General features: G+C 35.8%; 4 protein-coding genes and 1 pseudogene across 7 annotated transcripts; 2 read left to right on the top strand and 3 right to left on the bottom strand.

Annotated features, from left to right (window-relative positions):
* Positions 1-208: 208 nt before the first annotated feature.
* AT4G17005 lies at positions 209-575 on the top strand (annotated as a pseudogene; the record flags this gene model as incomplete). Its single annotated transcript has 1 exon — positions 209-575.
* Positions 576-1091: 516 nt separating this feature from the next.
* AT4G17010 (transcription factor IIIB) lies at positions 1092-3247 on the top strand. Its single transcript, NM_117805.3, has 4 exons — positions 1092-1326; positions 1711-1838; positions 2213-2323; positions 2653-3247. Exons 2-4 carry the CDS (start codon positions 1722-1724, stop codon positions 2905-2907), a joined length of 483 nt encoding a protein of 160 aa, NP_567520.1. The 5' UTR covers positions 1092-1326; positions 1711-1721; the 3' UTR covers positions 2908-3247.
* Positions 3056-6719, bottom strand: AT4G17020 (transcription factor-like protein). 3 transcript variants are annotated; one of them, NM_202835.2, is made up of 16 exons: positions 6250-6672; positions 6012-6179; positions 5688-5756; positions 5500-5593; positions 5280-5380; positions 5153-5198; positions 5019-5078; positions 4871-4939; positions 4675-4758; positions 4469-4552; positions 4287-4372; positions 4106-4196; positions 3872-3952; positions 3659-3733; positions 3436-3569; positions 3056-3252 (listed from the first exon to the last, which is right to left on the bottom strand). In NM_202835.2, the coding sequence occupies exons 1-16, from the start codon at positions 6360-6362 to the stop codon at positions 3219-3221; spliced, it is 1389 nt and encodes a 462-aa protein (NP_974564.1). In that variant the 5' UTR covers positions 6363-6672; the 3' UTR covers positions 3056-3218. The 3 variants fall into 3 exon arrangements, with proteins under 3 accessions (NP_974564.1, NP_193435.2, NP_001190745.1); NM_001203816.1 differs by having other exon boundaries at positions 3155-3346; positions 6250-6719; NM_117806.4 differs by having other exon boundaries at positions 3056-3569; positions 6250-6674.
* Positions 6720-6841: 122 nt separating this feature from the next.
* Positions 6842-8570, bottom strand: EXLB1 (expansin-like B1). The gene is made up of 4 exons (NM_117807.3): positions 8329-8570; positions 7873-7982; positions 7430-7741; positions 6842-7294 (listed from the first exon to the last, which is right to left on the bottom strand). Exons 1-4 carry the CDS (start codon positions 8459-8461, stop codon positions 7097-7099), a joined length of 753 nt encoding a protein of 250 aa, NP_193436.2. The 5' UTR covers positions 8462-8570; the 3' UTR covers positions 6842-7096.
* Positions 8571-10562: 1992 nt separating this feature from the next.
* CLPR4 (CLP protease R subunit 4) lies at positions 10563-14656 on the bottom strand. Its single transcript, NM_117808.3, has 8 exons — positions 14311-14656; positions 13428-13631; positions 13219-13274; positions 12899-13025; positions 12654-12731; positions 12209-12322; positions 11983-12091; positions 10563-11211 (listed from the first exon to the last, which is right to left on the bottom strand). Exons 1-7 carry the CDS (start codon positions 14575-14577, stop codon positions 12020-12022), a joined length of 918 nt encoding a protein of 305 aa, NP_567521.1. The 5' UTR covers positions 14578-14656; the 3' UTR covers positions 10563-11211; positions 11983-12019.
* Between the last annotated feature and the right edge of the window lie 58 nt (positions 14657-14714).

The following is a 14714-nucleotide window of genomic DNA, read 5'->3' on the forward strand; positions in this document are numbered from 1 at the left end:
CACGCAAATAATACACTTGATGAATATTAAGAAATTCTATCAATCATCCAAATGAATATTATACACTAATGATATTTAGAGAAATAAATAAGATGGTCAAGATGAATCATCTAAAAGATTCATGAGCAGAAGAATGACGTTGTACTTTATCCAGAAATTTGTTCAAGAGAAGATTTGGCAGACTTATTCTCAAATACTGTTTATTCTCTGCCACATCTTCTAATCATGCAGAGATTTTACTAATTCATGAAGCTAGCCGCGAGTGTGTATGGCTAAGATCCATAGTTCACCATATACAAGAAGACTGTGGTATGTATGCAGGGAAAAAAACTCCAACAATTATGTACGAAGACAATGCAGCATGCATCGCACAACTCAAAGACGGATACATCAAAGGCGATAGAATAAAGCACATCCTACCAAAATTCTTTTACACACACGATCTACAAAAGAGCGGCGATGTACGAGTTCTACAGATCCGTTCGAATGATAATCTGGCTGACTTATTCACCAAGGCGCTACCTACTGCTACTTTCAAGAAGTTAGTCTATCGTATCGGATTACGCCGTCTCAAAGATCTCGACGAATATACTCATAAGGGGGAGTAATTGTATGTTGCACTCTTTTTCCCTTAACCAAGGTTTTCCTATTGGGTTTTCCTGGTAAGGTTTTTAATGAGATAGCATTTCAAATACTTTACGAGTTATGGTACTATAATGGTCATCAAGGGGGAGTGTTATGAATAAAGATGGATGCCCATTATAAGACCCATCATCTAAGCCCATCATTTAGATGTTTGTAGAGTTTTACCTTTTTCTTGTACTCCTATATAAAGAACCCTTTTCTCAATAGAAAACACACTCATTTCTTCTATCTCTTTCTCAAGAGAAATTTATTTTCAACGGATACTTGTGACTTTTGGAGACTCGAGAATCTAAACAACGGCGATCTACAAAGATAAAGAGTTATTGAGCTCACTATGCCAAGTTCTGAAAAGGCCCACTTCAAATTATAAAGGCCCAGTTTAAGCCCACTATGGAAACGAGACAGAAGCAAATGGGTATAATCTTCAAGTCAAGCGAACGATCGGTGACGGTGTTATCTTACCGCCGGAGCCGGAGTTTCCCACTCTATTGTAATAACAGATATTTCGACCGGAGTTTCTAAGTGAATCCAAATTTGTTGTTCTTCGTTGCGGCTCCATCTCTCGCTGTGTATTTATAGTCAGGTCTTTTGAGTTATCCCATTTTGCGCGATCCCGTCTTCACCGTTTCCATCTTCCAGCGAGCACATCTCTGTTGATCGATAATTTTGTACCTAGTTCAGGTTAGTTGCGTAATTATACTTGTGTAATTTCTTTTTTTGGATTCTCTCTGAACTGATTTGCTGGGCGTGGACCTTCGGTTTTGTTCATTTCGTAGTCCTCTATGCGAATGTTTCCAGCGTTTGATCTTTAGATCTGTAGTTCGATTGTATGCTTCTAATAGTTATTCGTTGTCTTGTACATTTGATCTATAATGAGAACTGATGCGCGGTTTTAGTCGAACGCGACATCGTAGTTCGGATTAGAGAGTGTACTAATCTTTGTTTAACAAAGATGGCATTTCATCTTTTGACTGTGTGATATGTCAAACCCGCAGAATCCATAAAACTAGTTTACTTTGATATGTTTTGTTCTTCTTCATTGAATGTTTGTGTGGTGTCTTGTAGTTGTAGGAAAGATGAACAAGCTGTTGGAATATGGGAGAAAAGCTATGTTCTATGTGAGAGTTCTCTCCGGCTATGAAGAAAGGAGAATCCGGAGTTACAGGTTGCAACTCGAAAAGCGTATCCAGCAGGTTTCTTTCTCACCATGCCTCTATCTAATTTCTTAGCATAAATGGTAGAATAAGATGATAAAACCCTGCTTTGGACTATAGTTGGTCGCATAAATTTGAAGAACCCTGTCTATAAACATTATTACCCTTGTTTTTATTCATTGTTAATGGAAGTCAATATGTGTACTTCTAGTTTATGATAATTGAATAATATCTATAAATTAGAAAAGCTTAGTACTTATTGTACATTGTGAAGACTGCTGAAATAAGATCTTCCTTACATTATAGTTTCCTAATCGTATAGACTTCTGTACTTGTGACTTCTAGCTTCTAGCTTGGGTTGGTCATGGACCTCATGGTTACCTTTTTATCTGATCAAACCTCTGGTCCTGCAGGCTAACCAAAGGAAAGTAGAGATAAACAGACTTCCAGAGCAGATTGTATTATCTGAAGTCCGCCGTATGGTTGAGGAGATGCAGAATTTGAATAAGCAGATTGAGAATACGGTTAGTCTCTCTTGTCTTTATCCTCAGTCCAAAGTTTGCAAATGGTTGAGTTTATCACTTGTTTAATATCAATTATATATATTAAGTGTGGTGAAAAATGTTTGAGATATTGTTTCCTTCGAAGTGCTTTTGGTTCGAAAGCATTCATAGAAGAGAAAACGCTTTTAGTTTTTGGCGTTTGAGATATTTGAAAGCAGAAATTTTTGGAAGAAAAGAGTGAAATCAGTGCCAGAGTCTGTGTTCCATAAATCAGAGAGTCTTTTGTTCTACTTTTGTTCGTGTTAGGAGAATATAAGTCTAAGTATGTTTTGGGTCTTTTACCAATACAGGAGGCTCAAATTGAAGACTACTTCAAACCGATAGACAAGCATGCTAGTACCATAATGGAAATTCAGCTCGAAGGAGAGAAGAAAACGATGGGGACAATGATGAACGCAACACAACAGGAAGCTATACGAAAGATTGAAGAAGCTGAGAAACTCGCTCGGGCACGTGGAAATGCAAATGTGACTACAGATGCAAACATGGGAGATAAGATCCAGGATTCAGAGTCCTCAGCCAACGAAAAATCTCAAGCAAAATGAAGTCAGATCTTGTCTTCATGTTGACACAGAATAGATTCAGCGTCTCTGAATACATCCTCTTAGTTGATTAAACTGAGATTGTAGCCTCGCATTTGCTGAGGTTTTAATAATTTTGAAATTTGGTCAACTGAATAGAATCAAAACCGAGATTGTGTTCTGTCTAGCGTACAAGAAATTATAGAGGTGACCCTGGTTGGACCATCCCCAACGACCACGTTTTGTCAATATATGTTGTTTCAAACTTAACTTCGCCTAATAAAGTATATTGTGATTTACAATGGATCGGTCTTACAGCTTAAAGGTTTCAACTTTCAACTTCGTGGGTACCAACACCAAGTACTTTTCCTACGTTTGGGGTGCGCATGTGTTAGCAGGATAAAAACGATGGTAACTAATAGAGTAACAAGACATCAAATGGCTACTCTTTTTTCTCTTTCTGCTGAAACCTCACGAAAGACATAGTTTGTAGAATCGAAGCATGATGTTTTGTTTTAATACGAGAAGAAAATGTGAGTTTCTTCTTGTTACCTGCTTTGGGTATGAAGAAACTCACGCATCTGATTGTGAACTTCGGATTTCACAACAAGTCGCATTCTCTTAGAGTCTTCCCAAAGAAGGCCTCTCCATTCCCGAGCAAAGTCACAAGCTGCCTCAAACACATCCTGCTAACATGATTTTGGTTAATGAGATTTACTATAACGGTTTTGCGTTATGGAGAAGAGAAAATAATAAGAGGGTTCAGGTTTGTTACTTTTGAAGGAAATTCATCATAGAAGTGAGCCTGGGTCATCTCAATTCTCTGCAGATCTGTCTCCCAAAGCCGAATCTGCCAGAACAATGCATTTTTATTCAACATAAGCCTGATGAATCAGGACGTAGAGATAGTATACACTTTCAATTCTATAAACCAATCCTATACACATTTTTGTATAATCGACACTTGATGGGCATAGAGAGTATAAACCTGATCAGTGACATTTTCTGGAATAGATGGGACTCGATCAGCACATCGTGGATGAGAATTCTGCTGGAGGAAAGTTATAATCTGTGACAATCAAAAGAAAAGGAAAAAATATTTATTCAGAAACTATAAAGAGACGCATCAACAATTTGATCAACATTTCAAGGACAGTGAGGATCCGGGCAAAATCATGTATTCGATAACTTCAAAATGTTTTTCAACTGAAACCAACTGTACCTGATCTGATGTGATGCCATTGTCAAATGCATTGTACAAACTTTCCTTTGTAATGGCACAAGCAATAAGGTTTGGAAGTTGGTACTCTATCCTGGAAATAATGAAGCACCAACTACTTAGACCTAAAGGATTTTAAGACACAGAAGAGTAAAGTTTCAGGTCGATGTTCAGGAGCTTCTACCTCGCAAATAGTCGTAAAATTTCACACTGTAACTTAGATGTGGAGTACGCATACATTCTGAAGTTTGTTTCCATCACGACAAATCCCTGATGAGGAACAACAAACAACAGCGATACACAAAATCAAGAAAATTGTTGGTAGCAGGTAGATATGGGACAAGAGGGGAATAAAAAAGGTGTGACCTCTTTTCGCGCTGATGAATCTGCCAGACTGACTGATAAATTTGTAGCCAGTTTAGTAGGAATAAACCAACTGTCTTTCCTTCCCTTCAATAATCATAAAGACTGGCTCAGCATGTGATATAGTTCTATAATCATAACTTTAGCAAAGTTTTTTTTCTTTTGATATTTGGTAATAAAAAAAATATTACAAATGGTCTAAGTCTAACCTGTTGAAGCTTGACTAATCCCAAGTCTGCAAGGTCCTTGAGGGTATTGTTTTGAACCTCTGTCAAGGTATTTAAGTTATATGCCTGCAATGTGTAAGCTCACCGAAATAATTAACAAGCATCCCGCTAAATCAAGTAAGAGTAAAAACAAGAACAAGAACGCTTGAAATGACTTTTTTGTGAAGTTCTGTTATACCTGACCAGTAACATGAAAACTAAGCTCCAACAAAAACGAAATCAAGTCTGCTGGATCTACATCTCGCTCCTGAGAAACACTGGCATTGGGTTATCCATTCGGCGAAATAGAGATATCAATTTCACAAAACCTTAGGAATAATACAAACCTCGGCATTCAATATGTATTCTCGAATAATGTACCAAAGCTGGGCATTTGTATCCATCAGCTGAAAATTGAGGTCAATCAGGTTACTTACATGAATACAGGTAATTATAGACCACTGACTCACGATTTGCATACCAAAAACTGAAAGCCACTCTCAGTTAATCTCGGGCCATCTTTGTCTCTGCAATATTACATGAAGTGTATCAAATAGGGAGGCTATATGCCACCACTATGCATCTATAGACGTGTATGAAAACATTACCTCTGACTCAATAAACCTCGCTGAAAAATTTTCATCATGGATGAACTGATGCCAGTTAGTTTTTCACCTTGACCCGAATTTATAAGTTGTAGCAAGAAACACTGACAAACATAAGTACACATCATCAGATACTAACCAAGTTCATATTAAAAGATATTTGTTTTACAAATTACTTCCACCTTACTAGTATTATCAATAAGAAATTAGGAAATACACACACCTCCCATTGCTTAAGTGCATAGGTTTCGAGTTCTTGTAGGCTTGGAAGTTTAATGGCATTGTCGGAGTTCATAGGCTCTCTAGGCAAAACTCCACTGCAAAATTCAAATTTAGCTCATCAGCATCTTCTCCAAAAGCCTAGAGAAAAAACGAAAAAGGAGAGTACCGTCAATGTAAAGATGTCTTTACCCGGAAATAATATGTTTCTGAAGATTGTTCTGAAATGTAGGATTTAGGCTGTAGCTGGTTCCCCTTTTCCTGCAAAAGTACGAAGAGCAGCTTAAGAACTAAATCTGAACTATCATCTTGCCACATACAATCATAATCAATCCAAACACAGTAAATTGAAGTATAAGATGAAGCTCATAGGGTTCAATGCTCAAGTTAACATCCACCATCACTCTTTTAAATAAATATATCAAATAAACCCTCCAACGTGAATAGACAGAAGTATTGAACTAACTGAAATAAGTCAAATCATGACAGTATCAAGAATAAAGCAAGAATGCATACCTATCACTAATTTCTGAAAAAATCCTTAATTGAATCAGTCGATCAATAGCAACTCTATGTTTAGAGGTGCCATCTGCGAGCACCCACTCCTCCATCATCGTAGCAGGTACAGGAACATCAATGTACAACATCTGCAATACATACTTCTTGGCAAGAGGCGGCAAAGACCTGACACCATCTTAAGAATGTAAGATCCTCAATTTTTTCAAAATTCAACAACATAGACACATAAATTAACCTGAGAATGGCTTCGCAGATAAAGACATTGTTGTAGAGTTTGTCAAGCTTGATGGCTGGAAGTGACGCCACCATGTCCATGAAATTTTTAGCAATGATCTTAACTTGCGGCATCTTCACCAATTGGATTCCCTTACTCACTGGACCGGTTCTAAAAGAGCACAGTTTCCACGAAATTAGGGTTTATGCCACACAGCGATCAGCTCGAAGCAAACCTAGTTAACTAAAGCATCTCCTCAAAAAAAACAAATCCAAAACAGTTCTAAACAAGAACTCCAGAAAACAAATAAGGAAGGATTTAAAGTTTCGGGTTCGAGTTTGAGAACAATACAGAATTGAATTTAAAGTTTAGGTTCTCTCTTTTCTCGATGAGCTCTTCTACAATTGATCCCGATTATTTACTACCCAGAATCAAAGAAAACTGACGAAATCGATCGAAGAGGATGGCCAAGATAAATTAAGTTTTAATGGGCCTTGTGAATACTACTAATGGGCCTATCTATATAACAAAAATCGCGCCAATTTGTTTTCATGAAAATGGTTGATTAGGGAGAGATATATGCTTGACTGACCAAAATGTAAACAAAAAAAGCTTACGAAACGTTTGATCATCATCTGATAAATTGATTAGTACTGATTTATTCCATCAAAATCAAACTCATACAAACCATTACAATCTTCTTAGTGAGACACAATACATAAATTATATATGAATCTACTACGATTATTTATATTATCATCATTAATTATATTGTCCTAGAGGGCATTATTTAAATATATTAGCCATTGCATACAGAAACCATAATAAATACTATATGATAAAAACACACTGATGAAAAGTGAATCAATTAAGTAAGTAGAATGTTGGAGTCGTAGGTGGCTCCGGCAGTCCAATCAGCGGGAATAGCGTTTGGCGATTGGATCCAATTGATTCCTGCGCTTCCGTAGACTAAGAACCTCAATGTGAGAGTGCCTCTAGGTGGATTCTGCAAATCATGAACCGCTCCAAACACTCTTCTCATACGTCTCCACTCTTTGCAATCCTCCTAAAATCATACATATACATGCATACCATATAATAACGTTTAACTTTGTTTCACAAAATCATCTAAGAGTAAACTATATATTTTGATCCTCAAAAACATATATCTAAGTTTCTCAACATCTTTGATTAAATTTACCTGCCAGACTTCAACGGCGAGGATGTCATTAACACCACCAACGTACAAGACAAGGATGGCAAGATAATGAGGATTGTAGCTTTTCTCATGGATCTTATACACCAGATTATACCCTGCGTATCGGCAAGGGATCCTTTGGTACTCAACGTTGACTACACCGAAGGAGTAGAGCTGATTTTCTGTGCCGGGTCGCGCCATACGTCCGTACGCCTTAGGGCTTAAGATGAAGTCCGTGCCATCTCCTTCTCCGGAGTCCGTAGCCACTACGTATACTCCTTCCTCACTGCAGTGTGGTGGTATCTTGCACCTCACCTTTTTATAATTCATAAAATAAGTTTTTTTTTCTTTCATAATATAAGTTTAGTAATTAATGACATAGCATATACTATAATAATATTTGATGAAATATTGATTGAGATAAGTAGATAACTATATATAATAACCTGGTAACAAGCACCACAGCCAGTTCCATTGTTCCATAGTCGCCATGAAACACCACTCACTTCACCGTTATTGATATCTCTTCCAAATTCTCCATACCCACAATGTCCCCCTGCATCATCAAAAAATTAATTAATTATTCTTATTCTTTCGACAAATATTATGTATATTCTCATAATGGAAAGTTATCATTACTAATTACGCAGTTAATGGACACTTAGTGGACTCGTTTTCAATCATATATGTATTTAGAATTTGAATAAACCTTCAAAATAAAACAAAACAAGAAACCTATACGTAGATATAAAACAAAAATAATTAGTTATGGCTTATAGTGAGATATTACACCAATGTATCTTTTACCAATATATAACGTGTACAAGTCTATACAACAACTAAGAAAATGAAAAAGAATTAAGGTACACGATGTATATAGCAATAACAATTTTAATACGTACGAGGATTTGCTTTGCAATCGGGGCTGCCATAATAAGTAGCTCTAGAGTTAACAAAATCGTCGGATAGACAAAGGAGAGGCAAAAGGACAATGACTTGAACAAATAGAAGAAGCAAAACGTGAGAATGCTTCATATTGTTGTTATCTTATCTATAAATATTGTAAGATTATTAATACTTCTAACTCTTTTTCTTAACAAATGATAGGAATTGATAATAGAATTTCTTATCACAAAAGATAGTGAAGATAGATGAGAGACTTAGTAGGGTATTTATAGCTGCAGCTAGAGTGCTTATTACAATTATACAATTGATCGAGCATCGTCACTATTTTTTACTTTCCACTTGGCAAAAAGCTTAAAGCTAACTCAATTTTTTTATATAGTTTAACTTGGTATTAAATTAAATGTTTACATCATACATCTGCCAATATAGCATTAGGGTTGGCATAAACCCAGTAGATTCAAAAGTCGATTCTTATTATACGCAATTTATTCTTTGATTTTTGTAGTCTAGATTAGTTAAGGAGAGTATTAGATATCGAATTATCAATATAGTAGTATTTTAGAAGATTAAGTATGTGAACATTGTAAAGCTCAGAAGATTGAGGTAACATAGTTCCAATAGATGCATAATCTCCATTTCCGTATAACACATACCGAAATTCAAACTAGTTTCAAGTGAAAAGATAAAAGATGCATTTAACACTGAAAATCAATTCCTAATACTCTAGTTTCTTATAGGAGTATACACTCTTTCTTTCTGTTATCAGCTCTCTATGTGGCATTCAATTGTAAAACATGTTTTGGATGAATACAATTTTACATTCCTACAAAAAAAGATTATAGCGCTATGGCTTTATTTTTGGTTGATGCTATATCGCTACTAACCCTTTGTAGACATCCTGTATTGATTATATATTTTGAAACTACTGTAGATATTTGTATAAAATATCCAAAATATGTAATGCAATAGACAATGGTGGGGTTTATAGCTTTTGGGACTATTATTTATTTGAAAAAGGATAGGTTGTGCCTCCAAAACGAGAAGTTCATGACACCTAATAGTAAATAGATTGGTTTACGATAGTTGTTTGGTGAATTGGATGAATGAACTCATAGAATATGCCAAGCGTGCTATTTTTTGGAATCACTAAGCCTTTATTGTTTTTCACTACTAGCATTTTAGTAATATTAAGATTGTGTAAAATAGCATAACGACATGGGTTTGCAAGTTGTAACCAATATATGGACAGAAAACATGGTTTTGGTCTTTTTCTTTTTTGAGTAAATATCATATAAAATGAAAATAGTTTGGATTAACATTTTGTTTTCCTAGATTTTTGGTTCCTTGGAAAAAAACAAAATAAAAAAACAAGTTTTGGTCATTTTTTCGAGAGAGATTCTTCAATAGCATGTTGTTCAAGTTTGGATCCGGTATCTACATTTAAGGATCTTTGTGTTTGATAAGCCAGTTGTATTACCAATGAATTCTGTTTCCAACGTGAAACAAAAACGTGTTTCTCTATAAAAAGCGTGAAAGAAAAAACATCTTAAAAAATACACATTAGTTGCTATATATTAGTACTAACCTATGCATAGATATAATATGGCAAACTAGAATAGAACTTTACTTTCTATAATTCATAAATTGAGTTAAGTATTCCATGCAATATAAATTATTTCGATGTTCAAACTAAGATAAACACTAAAACACACCACGTAAGCAACCGTTGATCTTGAATGTGTATATCTTAATTTTAGTGATGTCAATAAGAGTAACACAATGGGTGGTAGGATATTATCAGCAGCCTACCTTTTGTATTTGAATAAAATAAATTTCTTATTAATATGTAACTGAGAGTCTGAGATTAGGAGAAGAGAAAGACAAAAGGATACCATAAGTCTAGTATATATGAATAGAAATAGAGAATTCATTAGACCTTTTTGTTGTTGGTTTGGTTGTAATCCACTTGATGAAATTTCTAGTTCCCTACCTCCCTAGAAAAAAGATATATTCCATTTGTGAGAGTATATAATATTCTTTTGAATGGGATTCAATTGAAATTGATGTTTGTATACAACTCATTATCGCTACCACAAATACATTTTCAACAAAGTTTCTTTTACCAAAATTCAAATTAATATCATGAGATATATCAATTTGAAAGATAAAAAGTAATCTTTTCAATTATTCGACTCTCTCAATTTAAACTTTTTAAGCACTTACCATGAATCAGTATTTGATTCAATATTTTGGGTGTCGGGTTACAGAAATTGTATACCCTTGGTTTAGATCAGCCTAAGTTTGAAATGCAGAGAACATATTTTCTTGTCAACGTTTCGCTATGATATAAATGCACACCCTAACTCTAAATCATGGTTGGCTAGTTCTTACTCCAGTGGAAGAACTCGTATTCGCCGGCACGTAAGGAACCGATGACGTCACTATAACAGTTGACATGTAGAGTCCAACAAAACATTGCGTGTTTAATGACAAGTGTGGACTTTTCATAGGAAAAAGGAATATCACAGGATAATGGGGTTGGTGCAATTTATCGTTATGTCATCGCTCATTGATTCTCCATCTAATTCCATAAACGGTACCACGTTCTTGCTTCATGTGAACACAAACATATTGGTTTGTAACACACACACACAGCAGCATATGAAATTGATTCATCTTAGAAACATATATTGAAGATACACCAATCCTGTTTCTAGGCATTCACAAGCCTACACATATGGGTTTGTTTCTGTTCAAATAACCCTACAATTGCAGCATTACTAGTAACCTTTTTTAACATGTTTTCCAGACTTTACCTCAGTTCTGTGCCGGTGAATGGTTCACTGATTCCCCATTTGATCAGCGGTAAGATCTCCAACCTTAGAAACACAGTAAAATGATAATGTCATAACAGAGTAAATTTTAAACAGGAAGCTAATAGAAATATAAGTCATAACATAATGATAATGTCGTAGCAAAGTAAAACTCTAAAAAGGAGAAGCCAATAGAATAAGAAGTAGTATATCATTGCTATTAATCACCAAGACCTATCAATGGTAGGAGTTAATAGGCAAACAATCAAAGAATACAAAGGTTTGAGATTTAATCATTTGTTTAAGACAACGAATGATATGAGTTCTAGTGTCTGAAGGAGCATAATCCCTTTATAGGTGTCTGCCATCAATAGTGAAGTTTCTTGTAATGGGCAATGAAAATGATATCACTAAAAAATGGGTCCTAAGAGAGCAACAGAGGAAAATGGGAAGTAACTATTTGAACTAAAGGGGATGCAAAACCAGAAGATACCAGTCCACTATAAGCACTTACATTACAAAATATATGTCCCCATGTATTCGTCGGGTTTCTATTAGGCTATTGCTTGAATGCTAAAGTAATTATCATAAACCATTTGTGAGGTGTAAAAAGTGTTAGAACTTTTACAGGTGTTCCTCTTTGTTAGTAAATGCAGGACACTGGGATAATTGGTCCAAATTTGACAGAACGAAAGTGGTACATGATTCCAGAATATGCCCCCAGGGAAGTGTAAAATTTATACTTTGTGTAATAATAGAAGGTTAAAATTCAAAAAGCAAATTCATCATCATTATAATCCATATGTAGAATGACAGTGAGCAAATTTTAGCTTTTACCTGTTAATCATGGGATTTCGGAAGACAGTTCTGACATTCAAATGAGTTGTGCCTTTTTAAGGTCAGACACAACTCCTCTGTCTTGGCTGCCCCTTTCATTGTAAACCACCTGCACACAGATTACAGAAAGAGAATGATTCAATCATGCAGAAGATAATAACTCTATGTTGACAGGAAAACAAAATCGCTCATACGTTTTACGGATTTTTCTGACATTTTATCGTACCTTATCAATGATCCCATATTCAACAGCCTCAGTGGGACTAAAATATTTCGGGCGTTTCATGTCAGCTTCAATCTGCTCCGGGGATTTACCAATATGCTTTGAATACAGCTTGACCTTGAGCATAACATTACATAGAATAGAGACACATCTTTCAGATAAGTTTGAAGGTAAAAGTGAAAAGTTGCGGACAGAGAATGATAGCATGATTTGAGATTTGCTAGCATGTGCATACTATTAATGGCTAACTGATGAATATTAAGATGTCTGCAAGTATATACACCCATTGCCTGCAAGTTCCATTTATTTATATCTCCCCCTTAAAAGACCCAAATAACACACACAACTGGACACTGTTGCATAATGAAGATCAAACTAAGATATTCTACGTACATCACAAGGGTTTGATTCTCTACTATGTGAATTCATATCAAGTTTATCTTCTCACCATTTCTGTCTTTATGTGCTTGATTTCTTTCCTTGCAATTTCAACATCAGTTGCTTGGCCTTGAAATCGAGCAATGGGCTACAAAGTTAACATGCAAGAGAAAATATATTGATAAGTAAAAAGGTGCATGCACAGAATTAAGAATCATAAACCTTAGATTCTTCCAACTTGAAAAAGAAAACCAAAATCTTCTAGCAGGGGGAAAAGACGCCACCTAATATTTAAAAGAAACGATCAGAAAGAACCTGCTTTATCATAATAGTTGATGAGGGCAACGCAGATCGATTTCCTTTTGCACCAGCAGTCAGAAGCAAAGCAGCTTCACCCCAAGCATTCCCGACGCAAAGAGTAAAGATTGGTGGTTTGACATACCTGAAATTCAAAGATAAGGTAAGAGTTGATTGTTGCATTGATAATTGGTCGTTCTCCCCAAAATATGCTGGATATGAAAACTGTCTCCAAGTGCAATTTTGAATATTTGGGAAAGCAGTTTAAGTATCCAAGTCTTGTTATCGATGCTATTACGGGAAGAAGTAAGTTGAGGAAAGAGATGAAGATCAATTACCCCATGACATCATAGATTGCAAAAGCCTCAGTATCATAGCCCAACTTTTCACCATTCTGAAAAGGGAGAAGATAAATTCTCTTAAAAACAGTTTGAACGATAGGTAATGATTTCTAAGCTTTTAGTCATTCATTTGAAACAAACCACAGTTTCAATTTTACTATTCAGTATGCGTTCTTAATATGATGGACTACATAATGGAAGCCCACCTTGGTTGTCCCAGTCGAGTTTATGTAAAGGTAAATAGGCTTTTCCTCGTCTTCATACTGAAGGTAAAGAAACTCCGCAAGTATCAACTCAGTAACTGAAGGTACGAGAGACATTCCCAAATATACAATTCGGTTCTTGAACAAATATGATGCCAAATCAGGAGGAGGTTGTTCGTGTGCACTTCCCTTTGAGAAAGGTATAACCTGTTGATAAGACGGAAGCACGAAGATAAGAATCATATAATAACAACAATAAACAAAAGACTATATGTGAAGAATATAGCAGCCTCCAAATTCTCTATCATAATCATAATCAGAGCAATTGATGCATATTATAAGTGGCACACACAATCAAGTGAAACCTCTGCCACATAATAACTCAACTTCTTCCTTACCAGCCAAACACACAGCATAATTTCTTCCGAAACTGCATTATTTAATCTTCATACTCAACTCTCTAACTAAACATGTACCATTTCCGATCAATTAAACAACAGAAATGAATGAGCCGTCTTTGCTATCTAATTGCATATATCAATAGTAACTCTAATCCATTAATTCGCCGTTTAAAGCTAAGTAGCAACCGTTGGTAAGATTCGACCCATAAATTTTCCCTCAATTCACCACCACAGAAGCATAAATCTCAGCTATAGAATGAATGAGCATTACTCCCCCTTGCAATCTAATAGCCTATATCTAGAGTCAATCTAATCCATTGGTTCAAAACTAAGGAACACCATTTCTCGACAAATACAATTTCTGAAAATTCACTACCACAGAAGCATAAATCTCAGCTATAGCAACGAAAACCTCAATTTCAAAATCCTAACAGAATAGGGAGCTCGTTAATTAAGAAACTGAAAAAAAGTATAAATTCGAGTACCATAGTGACAACTCCGCGTTTAGGCTTGGAACTGGAAAAATTTAACGGATTAAGCGATTCCGCACGAAGCTTAGCGCCGCATAAGTCACTAGAGATGCTTCCTCCGGTATACGGCGAAAGAAAGCCATTCGAAAGAGAAGCTCTGAGAGATGAAGATGAAGAAAATCTCGGTTTAGATCTCAGATTACGTGTAGAAGACGGGATAATCGCTGACGTACGAGCTCGAAGCGTTGTGAAGCTCGTCGCAGTCGCTGCTGCTACCTCCATTTCTTCTTTGTTGCAGAGAGAGAGAAAGAGTGAAAGTCCCTGTGACCCCGAAACGATAACGATCTGTCTCAAATCGGGCTTCATAACATTATTTATGGGCTCAACAAATAGGCCCAATAGTTGTAGTTTTTTTTCTC

Source organism: Arabidopsis thaliana, chromosome 4 (assembly GCF_000001735.4).
Source record: "Arabidopsis thaliana chromosome 4, partial sequence".
NCBI classification, from domain to species: Eukaryota; Viridiplantae; Streptophyta; class Magnoliopsida; order Brassicales; family Brassicaceae; genus Arabidopsis; species Arabidopsis thaliana.

Bases quoted from the DNA above. Each gene is read 5' to 3' on its own strand.
- EXLB1 (NM_117807.3), bottom strand. From the start codon at position 8,461: ATGAAGCATTCTCACGTTTTGCTTCTTCTATTTGTTCAAGTCATTGTC. The intron at 7,983-8,328 runs GTACGTATTAAA...TTGATGATGCAG, and splicing joins CGATTGCAAAGCAAATCCTC to GGGGACATTGTGGGTATGGA. The intron at 7,295-7,429 runs GTAAATTTAATC...GTATGATTTTAG, and splicing joins TCGCCGTTGAAGTCTGGCAG to GAGGATTGCAAAGAGTGGAG.
- CLPR4 (NM_117808.3), bottom strand. From the start codon at position 14,577: ATGGAGGTAGCAGCAGCGACTGCGACGAGCTTCACAACGCTTCGAGCT. The intron at 12,323-12,653 runs GTGAGAAGATAA...GTTATGCTCAAG, and splicing joins AGCACATAAAGACAGAAATG to GTCAAGCTGTATTCAAAGCA. The intron at 12,092-12,208 runs GTACGATAAAAT...ATCTGTGTGCAG, and splicing joins AATATGGGATCATTGATAAG to GTGGTTTACAATGAAAGGGG.
- AT4G17010 (NM_117805.3), top strand. From the start codon at position 1,722: ATGAACAAGCTGTTGGAATATGGGAGAAAAGCTATGTTCTATGTGAGA. The intron at 1,839-2,212 runs GTTTCTTTCTCA...CTGGTCCTGCAG, and splicing joins TCGAAAAGCGTATCCAGCAG to GCTAACCAAAGGAAAGTAGA. The intron at 2,324-2,652 runs GTTAGTCTCTCT...TTACCAATACAG, and splicing joins ATAAGCAGATTGAGAATACG to GAGGCTCAAATTGAAGACTA.
- AT4G17020 (NM_001203816.1), bottom strand. From the start codon at position 6,362: ATGCCGCAAGTTAAGATCATTGCTAAAAATTTCATGGACATGGTGGCG. The intron at 5,757-6,011 runs GTATGCATTCTT...GTACTTTTGCAG, and splicing joins TTTTCAGAAATTAGTGATAG to GAAAAGGGGAACCAGCTACA. The intron at 4,197-4,286 runs GTAGAAGCTCCT...CATTATTTCCAG, and splicing joins ATTTTACGACTATTTGCGAG to GATAGAGTACCAACTTCCAA.